Genomic DNA, 13,734 nt, shown 5'->3' with positions numbered 1-13,734 from the left:
GCCTGTTTAATAAGATGTTTGGGCATGAAAGTTGCATTGTACATGATATTAGCTTAAAGTCACTCACAGCTCCAAATGCGACAGACAGCATAGTTTGCATGCGAGCATCTTCAATGGAACTCAGAACTCCCTTTTTACTCAGCAAAGCTCGACCAGCTAACGTCCAGAAACGCACATGCTTGATACCCACTGACACAAAGTGTGTGTCAGAGTCCGGACGAAATTCAGCCACAAAGATTCTTTGGGTGTGAGCGATCCGGCTAGCCACTTTGGCACCTGCAAAAACAGAACAGAGTGGAATGAAAGCCTGATCTCTCAGCTGTGGACTTCCTAATCCCCATTGTTACATCAATGTGTCTTCTTTTCTTTTCGGCTTTTCCCTTCAGGGGTTGCCACAGCGAATCAGTTGCGTCCATCTAAACCCGTCTTCTGCATCCTCTTCTCTCACACCAACTACCTTCATGTCCTCTTTTACTACATCCATAAACCTCCTCTTTGGTCTTCCTTTAGGCCTCCTGCCTGACATTTCAAAACTCAGCATCATAACAGTATATTCACTATCTCTCCTCTGGACATGTCCAAACCATCTCAGTCTGGCTTCGTCCATGTGTCAGGGAAGTATTTTCTCTTTTTACCCTCCTGCCACTTCCAGATGGTGACAGTGTGTTCAGGGTCCAGCCCCACAGACAGCAGGAGTTTTCCTGTGGCGCTAAAGCTGACAGAACAAACCCCACCGGAGTGGAAACAACGCAGCACCGACAGCGTCTGTTTGGTCATGGCGTCCCACACATGGATGGACGGAGATGTGGCTGAGGCACAGGGAAAGAAGATATTATTGTTCTGAATTTGTTAAAGCAATTATATTGTTTGCTGTGTTTCAGTAAAGTCAATCCTAGGTATAGGTTACATTAAATTCTTTCACAATTTTTTTTAGCAAATTGTGATATGACAGAATCTACAACAGACAGAAAATATTTCCAATCATTACTTGTAGCTTCGAAGTACTATTGAATTTAAAAAAGGAATCTAATGGCCACTAGGTGGCAGTAAAGTAAAGCAAGTCATTAAAACCAACAGATATTCTGTTGATCATTGTTAGCTAGTGCCTTTTTCACAGATCAATTCTAGATCATTCTTACCTGACATGTCACCAGCATCACCTGAAAAGAAGTAAAAGCAAACTCATTGACAGAATTATCAGTTTATTTGTGACTGTCTTAGCATTGGCTGCTCTTGCTACGAATCTAAGCTTCGGAGTTCAACATATTTAAATAAGTAAATACAAAAGATTTTGTACAGTAAATAAGCTAAGACCATAAGGTTTTATTTCTGAGAGGTAATTTTGCGATCACAAAACATGTCATTCCTTTGTTGCCGTTTCTGAATATGACAAATGCAGCATGTGTGTTAAAACAAAGATTATTATGAATTTAATTAGTGAAGAAACTCGTGTAGGAGGGGAATAACCATCTGCCTTGTGGATTCATTACACAGGATACAGGAAAGAAAAACGAGGTGTCTGGTGACACAGGAGGTCGATCTCTCACAAACATACCTACTTGGCCAGTTGCCACCACGTTGGGGAATTTGGGATGTTGATTGATTGTCAGGCACAGAATGTCATCACTGTGTTCTACATAGAAACTTTGGCAGGCTGTGAGGAAACACACACATAGACACACCACACACAGACATCAAATTATACACGCGTTATGTTTGCTTTAGGTTGTTAATGAACACACAGTCGGTGTGTATTCTAGATTGTCCACTCACAGGTCGTCAGGTTCAGCACGATTCCAACTGAGGCTGTGTGGTAGATGATGTCTGCCCCTTCGTTTAGGTAGTGCACATTATTTCGACAGTCATTGCCACGGTAACCAAACACTAGCTCCAACACCAGGTCCTTAGGAGAGTCAGAAACAGGCCATCAGAAAGTCAGAAAGGTCAACTCCATGACAACCAAGGTTTCAGAGCCGGATACCAGCAGAAGGATCACGTTATTATTTGATTACAACATCATCAGAGTCTCAGAGGCTGTCTGGACCAGCACACAGCAGCTTCACTGAAATCATTTCATTAGGAGGATTGTTCTTGTGCTGCTTTGACAGGGACTGTTCCGTTTTACATAAAGTTCACCATCTGTATATTTCTACTAGTTTGTTTTGTTTAAATGAGGGTGAGACGTTTGTCTTACCTCGATAGGTCTCTTCTTCTTACCAACATTGTTGGTTTGCAGCTTCTCCGGCTGAGGCAGCGCTCTGCTGACAGGTGGCCTGAAACAGACAGCTGGAATAAGAAGGCTGTGGCAGAGCTGCTCCTGAAGCAGATAATGATGTTTACCCCTCTGCTGGGAAAAAATCAACAAATATCTGCACACAAAATCCTGTTTTTCTCCTGTAAGGAGCTTGAGGTGGGATAGAATTTTAAAATGAGCAGAAAAGGGAGGATTATTATTATTTATTAATAATAAAGGATTCTTGTATCATAGGTGTGGACGGAATTTGCATATCAAGTGAAGCAAGGAAAAGACAAGATTTCAACAGTTATCCATAATAAAATAAAACACAAAGCAAAATGATCTGCAGACAAATTGTGGTCAGTTTTTACATTGAAAGCAGGCTATGAAAAAAGACACTTTCAAGCATGTAGACCAGGGGTCACCAAATGGCGCACCGCGGTCCCCATCCAGACCGCCTGATGGTTGTGGTTACAGATGGCGGGCGCTGCTCCTCCAGTTAACGTGGTAATAGCGCCACTCAGTTCGGCCAATCAGATCGTTTGTTTACCTGCTCTGTAAGCGCACCTGGAAGTGAGACAGCTCGCTGCCGCTGTGAGTTTACCGCTACAGGAGCACAGAGGAAGGAAGACAGTGAGGACAGCATAACTCCCAACGAAGGGAGGTTAATGAGGAAAACCACTGGTTAACACTGAGAGGACGAAATTTATGTTTATTCCTCCGTCAGGCAGTTCAAAACCATTTTACCTCATATGGTCTGAACACGTAGTACTAAATAATTAATAATAACGTGAAGCGCAGAGATTTTGCACAGAATTATCTCCTGAAGTACGAGCTGAGAGCAAAATGAGCAAGAAAAATGCAAACGAATGTTCACTAAAGGCATGGTGGATTTTGAGGCAACATAAAACATCTTTTAGTGATTGGACAGTTGTGAATAAGTGCTTAAAAGCTGTTGTTGACACATTGTTTGAGGGAAAACAGAAAGATGAGATGTGTGGAAAAACTCCCAATGTCAGCTTCAACAGCAACCGGAGAATCAGAAATATTAACATATTGATGCAGCTTCTCAGAGAGCACCGTGCATATCTGTGGACATTGATGAGTTGTAGTTTTTGTGTGTGTGTCAGGTTTCTTCACAAAGATAAGGAGCTCTTTTCTTAGTGTAACACCATTATGAAACACACACAAGAGGAGAGGACATACATGCAGCAATAAAAGAGATGCTGACAAAGTCCAGTGGTCTCTTTCACCACACATGACAGAGACCACCACAAGGTGACCACGACCACCACCACGAGGTGTGCCTGTGCACACCTTATGCACAGGCACACCTTGTGTACAAGTAAATTACTAGAAGGCCACCTGCCCCTTTCTCTCATGAAGAAAGGTCTGTTTGCATTTTTTCCCTGAAAGAGCCAGTTTTTATTCATGCTTTCTGAAGATGTTAATGTTTTTTTACTTGAAGGGTAGGCCTTCAGCTCTTTAGGCTGAGATGTCTTTCATTTATGAGAAAAATGATTTTGCAGCTCTTTTTGCACTTTATTTTTTAATTCTGAGGTTTGTGTGTTCTTCAATGTAACAAAGGCTGGAAATTTCTTTGCCTGGGTCTACTTTTATTTATGGTGAGGTAAAAGAGCTGTGCACTCAGTTAAACATATCCTGCATTGAAAATTGATAATAAATGATAAAGTGGACATAGGGAACGGCTATAAGACACAAACTGGACTTGGGTTCGGACCTTTTACTAAGAGGACATGTTTATAACTGGACCTCCGTGACTTTTAATTGAATACCCCTGATGTAGACAGACACCAAGACATAACTAAAATTGTGAAAATCCATGTACAAATATTTAATAAAACACCTACATTCCCTGTAAAGTAATAAAAGGGATGGAAACTTGCCTTGATCCTCTTCATGGCAGCAATTAAAAGAGAAAAAGCAAGAATTAGAAAAAGGTTTCCCACAGCCTTCACTGCTGTCTGGTGGATGAACATAAAACAACGTCTCAGAAACTGAGGACTGAAATACTGGAGTCAGGACAAATGAAATTGTTATCTGTATTTGTAATGTGATATTAGCTTGAAAAGCAATAAAAATTATTAAATAAAGGAGTCAGCGCCATTGTGTAGTAATGAGAATTCTGCCCTGAGTATGATGTGCAGATACTGGATACTGCAGATACATCACTGTCAAACAAAAGTGACACGCTGAATGGTGGATTATAATGGTGGAACATTTGATGATGTTTCAAAGATGTGCTTACAACAGATCAAACAAGCATCATGGTTAAAAAGGCTGAAGAACGTTCATCGATTCATTTCTCACTGCTAAAGTTATGTCTTATACAATCCATCAATCTTGCTCTGGTGACGATTGAAGTTCACAAATAAATAAAATTCAAACTGTAAGTCAACCAGCCCAGCTGATCCTCCTGGTCAGAAAAACAGCTGATTATGAAGTAAATTAACATCTAAAAAAAAGACTATGTTTTCATGTGAAGACGCTTAAATCTGGTGGATTTGTACTGAGGAAACAGATGTGCATCAGAGACATCGCTTCTCTTTTATAGCACTGGCAAAAATATTTCTTCACATAGCCCCAGTCATGATTTTGCTCTTTTCAGAAAATATAAAAAGCCTCATGTGTTCTGTCTCGATTCCAATCCCTACTTTGTCCAAAATCGACAACTCTGTATATGAACACAAGAGCTTACCTGACCACCCCTTGTCTTCAAGTAGTATTAAAGAAGATGCAGGATAATGACAGATGGACAGCCATTAAAGGGAAGAAGCAGAGCAAAAACAGAAGCAAGTTACTTCAAAAGAGCAGAGACAGGGAAGGAATAAGAGAGACTGTTGACTGAGGAAGGTAGGCTTGGCTTCATCTCTGAAGCAGAGGCTGAATTTTTCGTTCGCAGAAACTCCTCGTTATTTTCTGCCTGCCTAGGAGCATCCCTCTGAGCAGCAGCAGCATCAAGTATTCACTGAGTAATACCTTTCATCCACAGACGGCTCTTTCAGCTGCAGATGGGGTTTCACCCCTGTCATGGATCGCATGTTTGTCGATAAGGCCTTGATGGTGTAGTTGATCTCATTCTCCCTCGTCACATCACTGTCGTAACCTGGTGGGAGACAGAGAAGATGCAGTTTTAGCTTTATAATGAGAGAAATTCACTGATTTAAAAAAAAAAAAGGAATACATGTTAATTCTCACCTCCATCATCCTCGCTCTCGATGTCAGACTCCTCACTGTCGCACTGTTTGAATTCCCGATGGCCCTCGAGCTCGTGGGCCCAAATCATGAGGCACGTGTCGCCTCCCCCAACTGTAACCAACAAGCTGTCGTCGTGGGTCCATCGCACGTTGGTAACATGTGTGCTGTGGGCCACATATCTTTTGAACTTTGCATACTTCCCCTGGGAACAATTGGCATAAAAAAAAACAACCTTTATAAGTCCAAAAATGCTGCAAACCAGATAATACACAGTGACTGACTTTATCTTACCTTGACAGGATACCTGAAGAGCTTGACGTATCCCAGGTCATCTCCTGTTGCTAGTACCATACTGTCATTACTAAGGCAGGCGGCGGTCACCTCGGTGACGTCACTGATCAAAGGCCAGATACCCTCAACAGACGCTCCCAGGACACATGTCCACGTGCTCCACTCAATCTTCTCCACCTGAGCCAAGAGTGTTAAATATTTGCAGAAAATAAAACATTTTAAAACAGTTGTAGATTAATGCACAATAAAATCATTCCATTTCAAAAAGGCATTGAAGTAACAAAGTTAAAAGCAACAAATTACAAATTCAGAAATGGACTCAAATGCTGGGTAAAACCTGCTTTTTAAAATTCTGGACACAGTCAATGTTGAAAGAAAACGCTGCAGTAATGTGCTCTTTCAGCTTTGCCTATTAGAGAATGAACTGGCAGCAACTTCAGCCATCAGGAAGAGAAATGGGTTTGTTTGATGGGAAGAACGATAGTTTTCTTAGAACTGCTAAAATAAGTAATTATGAAATAAGGTGCTTAGGCATATTTACCTAGCTTAACAAAAAAACAACAACAAATAAATCATTAATACTAGTTAACTGTTTCTGTCTGTCTTACTGCTATGATAAATATTAATGTTATGATGAATACCAACTGGCTCCAGATTTGTGGGACAAACAAAAGGTTTGGAAAATAAAACATTAAGGCGTACAATTGGTCGAAAGAGCAAACTATTAGTCATCAACCAATCACAGAAAATTGATTTGGTAAAAACAAAGAACTGGCCACGCCCCATCTCAGCTTGTTAATACTGACATTGTGAGTAAGTGTACAAGAAAGGAGTTAAATGAACGGTCGGGGGAAAAGGAAAATATCATCCATCATGATGAAGTGAGATGAAGGAGAGTCCAGAAGTATCTATCATCTCTGACCCTTATTTTCTTAATGTTTCCCTGGCAAGGTATGTTAATGTCACAGGGACTCCAGACATTATCCCACTTCCACAACCAAAATTAGACTGATACTGATGAAAAGTGGGCCGTGTTAATGCTTCACTGCCCTGAAGGAAAAGTGGGCCAGCAGCTCCACAAACATGTCAGCGCCTGAGCCTCCGGTCCCTTCTTACCTCAGTAGCTGGGATGGTCTGCCTCTTCCCACGAGGGGCTTCAAAGAAAAACTGCTCCTTAGCACCTGTGTTGACTTGAAGTAGTTTCCCTGTGAATGAAAATACCCAGAGACATTATAAATTCATGATTGGTAGACGTTTACAAGGGTTTACTGCCTCCGTGTTATCTACGGCAGCAGGTTTACCTCGCTTGTCCCAGTCCAGATGGGTGATATAACTGAGGCATCCTTTGCAAACCCCGACACGTTTGCTGCTCATCACATTGTAGATATCCACAAACGTGTCTCCTGATGCCACGGCAAGGTACTTTCCAGTCACTGAACAAACAGAGGAGAGAGCATTTTGTCTTTTATAATCGGGTTTGGACAGAATGAGGATTTGTAACTTGAAGTCCATTGACTGACTTTTCATCCACCATTACCAGCATGTTCTCACTTATCCAGTGGAATATCTCCATAATTGAATGAATGGATTGGGAAAGATGTTGTTTATTATTCTTCCTCAAGTGCGGCCAGCAGATTACCGGTTTTGTTTGGTTGTCTTTGAAAAAACTAATGTCACTCCCATTGGCACAAGCAAATGTTTAGTACTCATAAGAAAACATTACAGTATTGACAAACTAATTTAACGAAACTAAGCCAGTGAACATTTAAACTAACCTAAAACAGTCCTGTACTTTGTACTTGTGTTATCCGTTACCTGCTCTGAAGGTATTTTCCACTATTACTGATGAATTTCTCAATAGCTTACTTTGCTGTAGCTATGCCTTCTTTTGTAAAATCAGATATTTAAAAATAATTTCTTATTGGCTATTCCCACTAAAACCGATTTCCTATTCAGCATCACAGAGCTCCATGGAATGACTTCTACTCTTCAGATGTCAGATCTCAGAGACTTGTAGATGTTGGGTTGTGACACAAGATCTGCTGCATCGAGAATTAAGGTTAAAGATCTGTTGAAATTGAACTATTAAAATTCTGAACACAGAGTTTCAATGCCTACTTTCAGGTGGAAGGGTGCATATTTATGGGGGTGAACCACAGACCTGGAGAGAATCTGATATCTGAGATGACGTCCTTGCGATGATGGAAGGACACCAGGTCTTCCAGGGTGTCTGCGTTCACGATGAGGAAGCTGCCATCATTCAGGCCCACCGCCAAGGCTTTGCCATCAGGGGAGAAGCAGCAGCAACGGCCGCCTGTGAGGGATGATGCATCTGTAAAAATCTTGAGACTTCAAAAAAACCCACACCAATCTATTAGAGCGATGACTCACCTTTTCTGAGTTTGCGTACTGCCAGCATGCAGTGGCTGGGCGAGAGGTCCCATATGCGAAGGGTTTTGTCATCACTGACTGTGGCACAGAGGGGAAGATGGGGGTGAGTGGCCAGACCCCACACTTCACCGTCCATGTGGCCCTGTAGACACATACAAGATGCATACTTTAACCGTTGTGTTGTCCTACATTCTGTCTGCTCCCTTTGTCCTGAAGCCTACAGTATTTTCTGCACTATAAGGCACACTGGATTATAAGGCGCACCTTAATGAATTGCTTATTTATAATTTATTTCATATGTAAGGCGCATCGGATTATAAGGCGTATTGTAGGTTTATGAGAAAAATTATGGGCTTTTAGCTACGCCTTATAGTGTGGAAAATACTGTCATCTGACTCACCTCCACTAAAACCCCTTAAATAAAGCAGCTTGGTCAAATTTTAACTCCTAGATCTACTGCTGTTGCATGAAGAAACAACAGTTCACTATAAACTTTGTGTAGGAACACAGTGTAGGAACACTGCATTTATTCATTGGATACCGCTTATTTTGATTGCAACAGAACAATCATGATTGTTTTCTATACTAAAGCAGCATTTTTCTTTTTGTTATGTCCATATTTATTGAAACCACCTATATTTGTCATTTGTGTTTGTGTGTATGTGTGTGTGTGTGTGTGTGTGTGTGTGTGTGTGTGTGTGTGTGTGTGTGTGTGTGTGTGTGTACATGTGCATGCATGAATGTCTGTGCGTGTTCTCTGTGCTATTACAGATTACTTTTGAGACATTTATGACCCAACAGATGCATGAGGCTTGAGTGCTCTTAGTTTTAATGATCTTACTCTAATGAATATGTAATCATGTCAATAGATGCCTCTAAATACCCCTAGATTGCCCCTAGATGCCCATAGATTCTTTATTTCCCTTCTGGAATGAAACAGTTAAAAAAATATATAATTAAAATCCCATGCACAGGAACCTTGAGGTAACTACTGTATACCGCATGTATGCAAAGTCTTTAAAGTGCTGGAAACATGAGGGGTTATCATCATTTAAAGGGGTATATGTGATATCATTTATTTACAATATTCTTTGCTGATGACTACACTTTCAGATTTCTCAGCAGCTTAGGTATCGAAGAAATAAAAATATTTTTAAAATTTTTTGTCAAATATAAAAAAGGAAACATGCTTTTATTTTCATCATCTCTTACTTCAGCGGTGGCTTAATGAATTACATTAACCACATTATATTTATGAGGATATTCAAACAGTTAGCTGTTACCGACACAAGAGATTACAACCTATCAAATGTGTTTATTTATTAATCATTTGAAAAGGGGCATTCAATAGCATTCACTCTACATACAAGACATGTAGTAGTGGTATGTATATACACATATATCCTTTCCTGAATTGCAAATTGTATATTTTGGAATACATTTGTACATTTGTAGTTCTTATTCTCTTCTCTTCTCTTCTCTTCTCTTCTCTTCTCTTCTCTTCTCTTCTCTTCTCTTCTCTTCTCTTCTCTTCTCTTCTCTTCTCTTCTCTTCTCTTCTCTTCTCTTCTCTTCTCTTCTCTTCTGATATATTCTATTCTATTCTGTCTCCCTGCAGTCAAAGACCCTGGACGACACTGCAGAATCACTTAACTAAATGAACAATACCCCATTCAGCAGCAATAACTCACTGCCATTTATAGCCAGTGCCTTAGTGATGCTGCATAAAAAACACTGGTGGAGTAATGATGGTTTTTAAGGAAGCTGATCAAAGTTAAAGACACAGGCAACGACCACTGCTGAACATTTCCCAAAGTCAGATAAATAGATATGTCAGGTCAACTAGCATCTCTGCCACAAAACATCCCATTTTCAGTGTTAGTTTATATATAAACATTATACATTTAAAGATTGAGATTGAAACCTGCATCAGATAAGTAAACCGTCATGTTGTTGTTGGTTCTTTAAATAAGTCTCATTAAAGAAACTTGAGGAATTTAAAGGCCAATCTAATGTTTAATTCGATGTTTACTTAGTTTCACAACATTCCTGCCACTCCATTACACACAATAAGAAAGACACAATGACAGTGAAGCCAAAGAGAAGGCAAACTGTGATGTCATTTAGTCATTCAGTACAACAGACCTACACTAACTTGGAAAGACTTGTGACCTTGCTCATCACACAGCAGATATACCTCTGTGGGGTGATGTAGGTGGAATCTGTTGTGTTTTATTTCTGGGTTGTTTTCTTGTGTCTTACCTGGACCAGCAGAGTGATGGGGCCACTCTTATCCACCTCTAGGATCTCTCCGTTCTTTGTCCCCACTAGGATGTGGCCGTGGCCCAGAGATATGGCACGTATGGAGGGGTTGTCCTCCAAAAGCAAACCTGGAGAATCAATGCAATAGCATGAAGTCATCCTTAAAGTACTTGATGTTTCAATAGATTTGTATTAAAAGAAACCAAGTAGAGTGCAGAGCAGGATAACTTTTCTACCTTTAGAGCCAGGAGCTAGGACCGATCTCTTGATGGCATAGGTCTTAAGGCATCGCTCAAATGTGTCGTCCCACAGAGCAACTATACCATCCTTCCCTCCAGTCACAAACCCCTGAAAGGACAATTTAATGCAATGTTTAAAAACAGAATGATCTAAAATATTTAGAATCAATTTAAGTCAAACAAATTTAAACCAAAAAATCAGCTTAAAGTGGTAAATATGTGTTGATTTCTTTATGTGATTTTGATTTCTGCGTGTTGTTGCTTAAACAGTTTTAAAAGTTGTACTTTCATTTTTCTGTAAAGTTCTCACTGGTGGGAGAAGTAGCGATTCTCCCTGTTCTACCTTTTCTAGCGCGTGCACACTGAATACAGGGCCGTCATGAGCCTTGACAGTCTTCATCAGGAACATGTCCCTCCAGATGCAAATGTCGCCTGTGCATGTGCCAGAAAACACCATCTCCTCCGACCAGCCATACACAGCACACATCATGGTTTCCGTCTTCCCCATGTTCCCCTTGCGTCCAATTAAACCCCCACCTGAAGAGGAAGAGAGGCAGACAGTCAACCCACAGCTGAGATAGAGTCAGATTCTATACTGTAACACAGGGTCTTACCAGCCTTGTGCCAAAACTTCATGTGTTTCACGCCAGCTGTGATAAGCTTGTCAGGAATGTATGGATTTATTTTCACCACAAATATCTTGTCCTTGCTTCCCCTGAAAAATACATTTTGCACCACAATGGATGCAGGGAGACACATGTTAACTTTGAACATTTAGTTTCAGAGAATAATTCATTTAATTTTTGGGGGGGGAGTTTGGAGTGACACTTGAACTTTAATTATAAAAAACAAATCCAGACTGAATACATAAAAGCAGACTGAAACTTTTTAATGATGCCAAATAAATATGGAAAAATCCAGTAAGTCTTTTTCTCTGTGTTTAAGAACATGTGACTTATAGGGCTGAGTTTAAAAATTGTTGATTAAAAAGTGTTGATTTTATGTTGTATAAACAACACTAAGCTCAGACGATTAAAAGTTGACTGACAAAAACAACAACATTTGTTCCATCTTGGATTAATGAAGCATGATTGTGAACCTACTACTAAATAGTTAATTTGTCTGCCGCTAAAAAAAAAACAAGGGACAGAAAATTTGCACATCTACATGAATCATCAACAGCAATTTGTTCTCTTGCTCTTTCTTTAAATTGTAAATATCTTCTTTTATCTCTTGATTTATCAAATGTTTTGTCTTGCTGGGATAGATCCAAACCTTTTTTGTATTGTTTTGTGTTCCGCTGTATTTGACCACATTTTTATCTCCATAACAAGCACTACAAAGATACAACTGGCAGAAATACATTTTCTGTAACTGTCCCAGTGAGTGCACTCAGTGAACATTCAGGGTTGGTTACTGGTCTTGTGCGATGCAGTCGGCCGTACCTGACACCTTAACCTATCTAATCGTGCCCCTTTGTGCTGCTGCTTTACTCTCAGCACCAGTGAGGCTAAGGAACATTACACACCTCCCTTCCCTCTAGTCTCCCATTCTCACTAAATCCTCCTTTCCTATATATCTCTTGCTCCCCTCTAATGCACACTTTTTCTTTGTTCGCAGTCTTCCTCTCACACCCCATTCCTCATCTCTCAGTTGAAGACTAGTCGGGGGTGGCGCACAAGCCAGGCTCTGTCAGGCCCCATTTCTCTCCAGCCGCCTCGCTGCGCTGCTCACAGGGGTCTTCAAAGGAGATTACTGCATCTCCAGGCTGTCCCTGAGAGCCTGGCAAAGCAAACACTGGAGAACCACCAGCATTGCCCTTCTCTAAACTAACCAGGGCAAATTTCATTTGAGTAAATGTGAATATCCATTGGAGCAACAAAGTAAAATTATTTCAGGATGCAGATGGTTTACAAACTGGTTCTGGTTTCATGCTTATATAATTATACCTGCCGTGAAACTGGATCTCATACATTCTGAACAAATTAACACCTCTCATGCTTTGTGTCTGGTAAGATAATCTACTTCCAATGAATGACAGTGTGTATGCCTCATGACTGACTGTGTGTATCGTTTACACACAGTGATCAGTCATATGAGTACAGGAAATCAGTCCTTAGACACTGTTAGAGCACATCGCCCTTTACATTTCTCAACCTTTACATTGAGACAAGACAGCTGAAGAGGAGACTTGATGGAAAGAAAAACACGCAACAAGAGAATCCCAGAGCTGCATGCTAACCAAGCTAAACGTCCCCTGATTGATTTTATATTTAGAGTCCAGTTAGTTGTAATGATTTTTAAATACTGTACATCATGAAATATCTTCTTTTCATTTGTGATTTTATACCTAAAATAAAAAGTAGATCAGCAAAAGACATTTATTTATCAGTTTTTCATTCAAAATACAACTTGATATACTCCATTATGTCCATGAATGCACTGCTATAAAGCCAGGGAAGTCCTGAATTTAAAACAGCACATTAGGTACCTGGGACAAACTCCTGCTTTGACTCTGGCAGGGATAAGTGTTGCAGTGTAGAAGCCTCATTATCTAAAAAGTAATTGCTTTCCTATCCTCTCCTCTCCTCCATCAATTACAACGAGACTTTAATTCAACCCTTATCCTCAAATGTCAATATTTAAACTAGAAGCACTCAAAAAGTCTTTAAAATTAAAGGGGAGGTCTGTCAAAGCCTTCAAGGTTATGGGGACGGTACCAGCCATTTGCTGCTGAACAGTTGGCTAACAGCCAATGCTGACATGCTAATAAGACCTTACTAACCGCATGGCCGAGAGCTTCTCCCCCTTTCTCCAGTCCCACAGAACAATGGTGTGATTGTCGTCCAGTCCCACTGTGGCTAGACGTTTGCCATCCGCTGTGGGGAGAAACCAGTATAATTCAATACAGCAAAAATGGCTCCTGCTTTGGTTCGGTGAGGTTTAGCCCTTGTTTAGTAACATGAAAGGAGGATTTGATCCACAGCAGGTGATTCTCTGACACAGACGTAGAGATCACAGCAGCACCCCTGTCTGGGGCCAATTGCAGGAAGCAAGAGGAATTGCTCTGCCTCCATGCTGTCAGACTGTCTGACCG

General features: G+C 40.6%; 1 protein-coding gene across 4 annotated transcripts in view; it reads right to left on the bottom strand.

The window, feature by feature from the left end:
• eml5 (EMAP like 5) overlaps positions 1-13,734 on the bottom strand; it is a 37,273-nt gene that overhangs the window by 4,297 nt on the left and 19,242 nt on the right. For all 4 annotated transcript variants that reach the window (XM_068339424.1, XM_068339425.1, XM_068339426.1 and 1 more), the window contains 18 exons: positions 13,423-13,516; positions 11,252-11,352; positions 10,981-11,174; positions 10,635-10,746; positions 10,399-10,526; positions 8,138-8,279; positions 7,908-8,060; positions 7,048-7,179; positions 6,863-6,951; positions 5,747-5,923; positions 5,456-5,657; positions 5,237-5,363; positions 2,195-2,273; positions 1,774-1,903; positions 1,556-1,654; positions 1,140-1,160; positions 636-809; positions 68-276 (listed from right to left, as the gene is read on the bottom strand). In XM_068339424.1, coding sequence (XP_068195525.1) covers positions 68-276; positions 636-809; positions 1,140-1,160; positions 1,556-1,654; positions 1,774-1,903; positions 2,195-2,273; positions 5,237-5,363; positions 5,456-5,657; positions 5,747-5,923; positions 6,863-6,951; positions 7,048-7,179; positions 7,908-8,060; positions 8,138-8,279; positions 10,399-10,526; positions 10,635-10,746; positions 10,981-11,174; positions 11,252-11,352; positions 13,423-13,516 — 2,363 coding nt within the window. The remainder of the gene's footprint in view (positions 1-67; positions 277-635; positions 810-1,139; positions 1,161-1,555; positions 1,655-1,773; positions 1,904-2,194; positions 2,274-5,236; positions 5,364-5,455; positions 5,658-5,746; positions 5,924-6,862; positions 6,952-7,047; positions 7,180-7,907; positions 8,061-8,137; positions 8,280-10,398; positions 10,527-10,634; positions 10,747-10,980; positions 11,175-11,251; positions 11,353-13,422; positions 13,517-13,734) is intronic.

This window comes from Antennarius striatus, chromosome 17, assembly GCF_040054535.1.
Source record: "Antennarius striatus isolate MH-2024 chromosome 17, ASM4005453v1, whole genome shotgun sequence".
Taxonomy (NCBI): domain Eukaryota; kingdom Metazoa; phylum Chordata; class Actinopteri; order Lophiiformes; family Antennariidae; genus Antennarius; species Antennarius striatus.
Note: the sequence above shows the minus strand (reverse complement) of the source record. Positions and strands in the feature narration are given on the sequence as shown.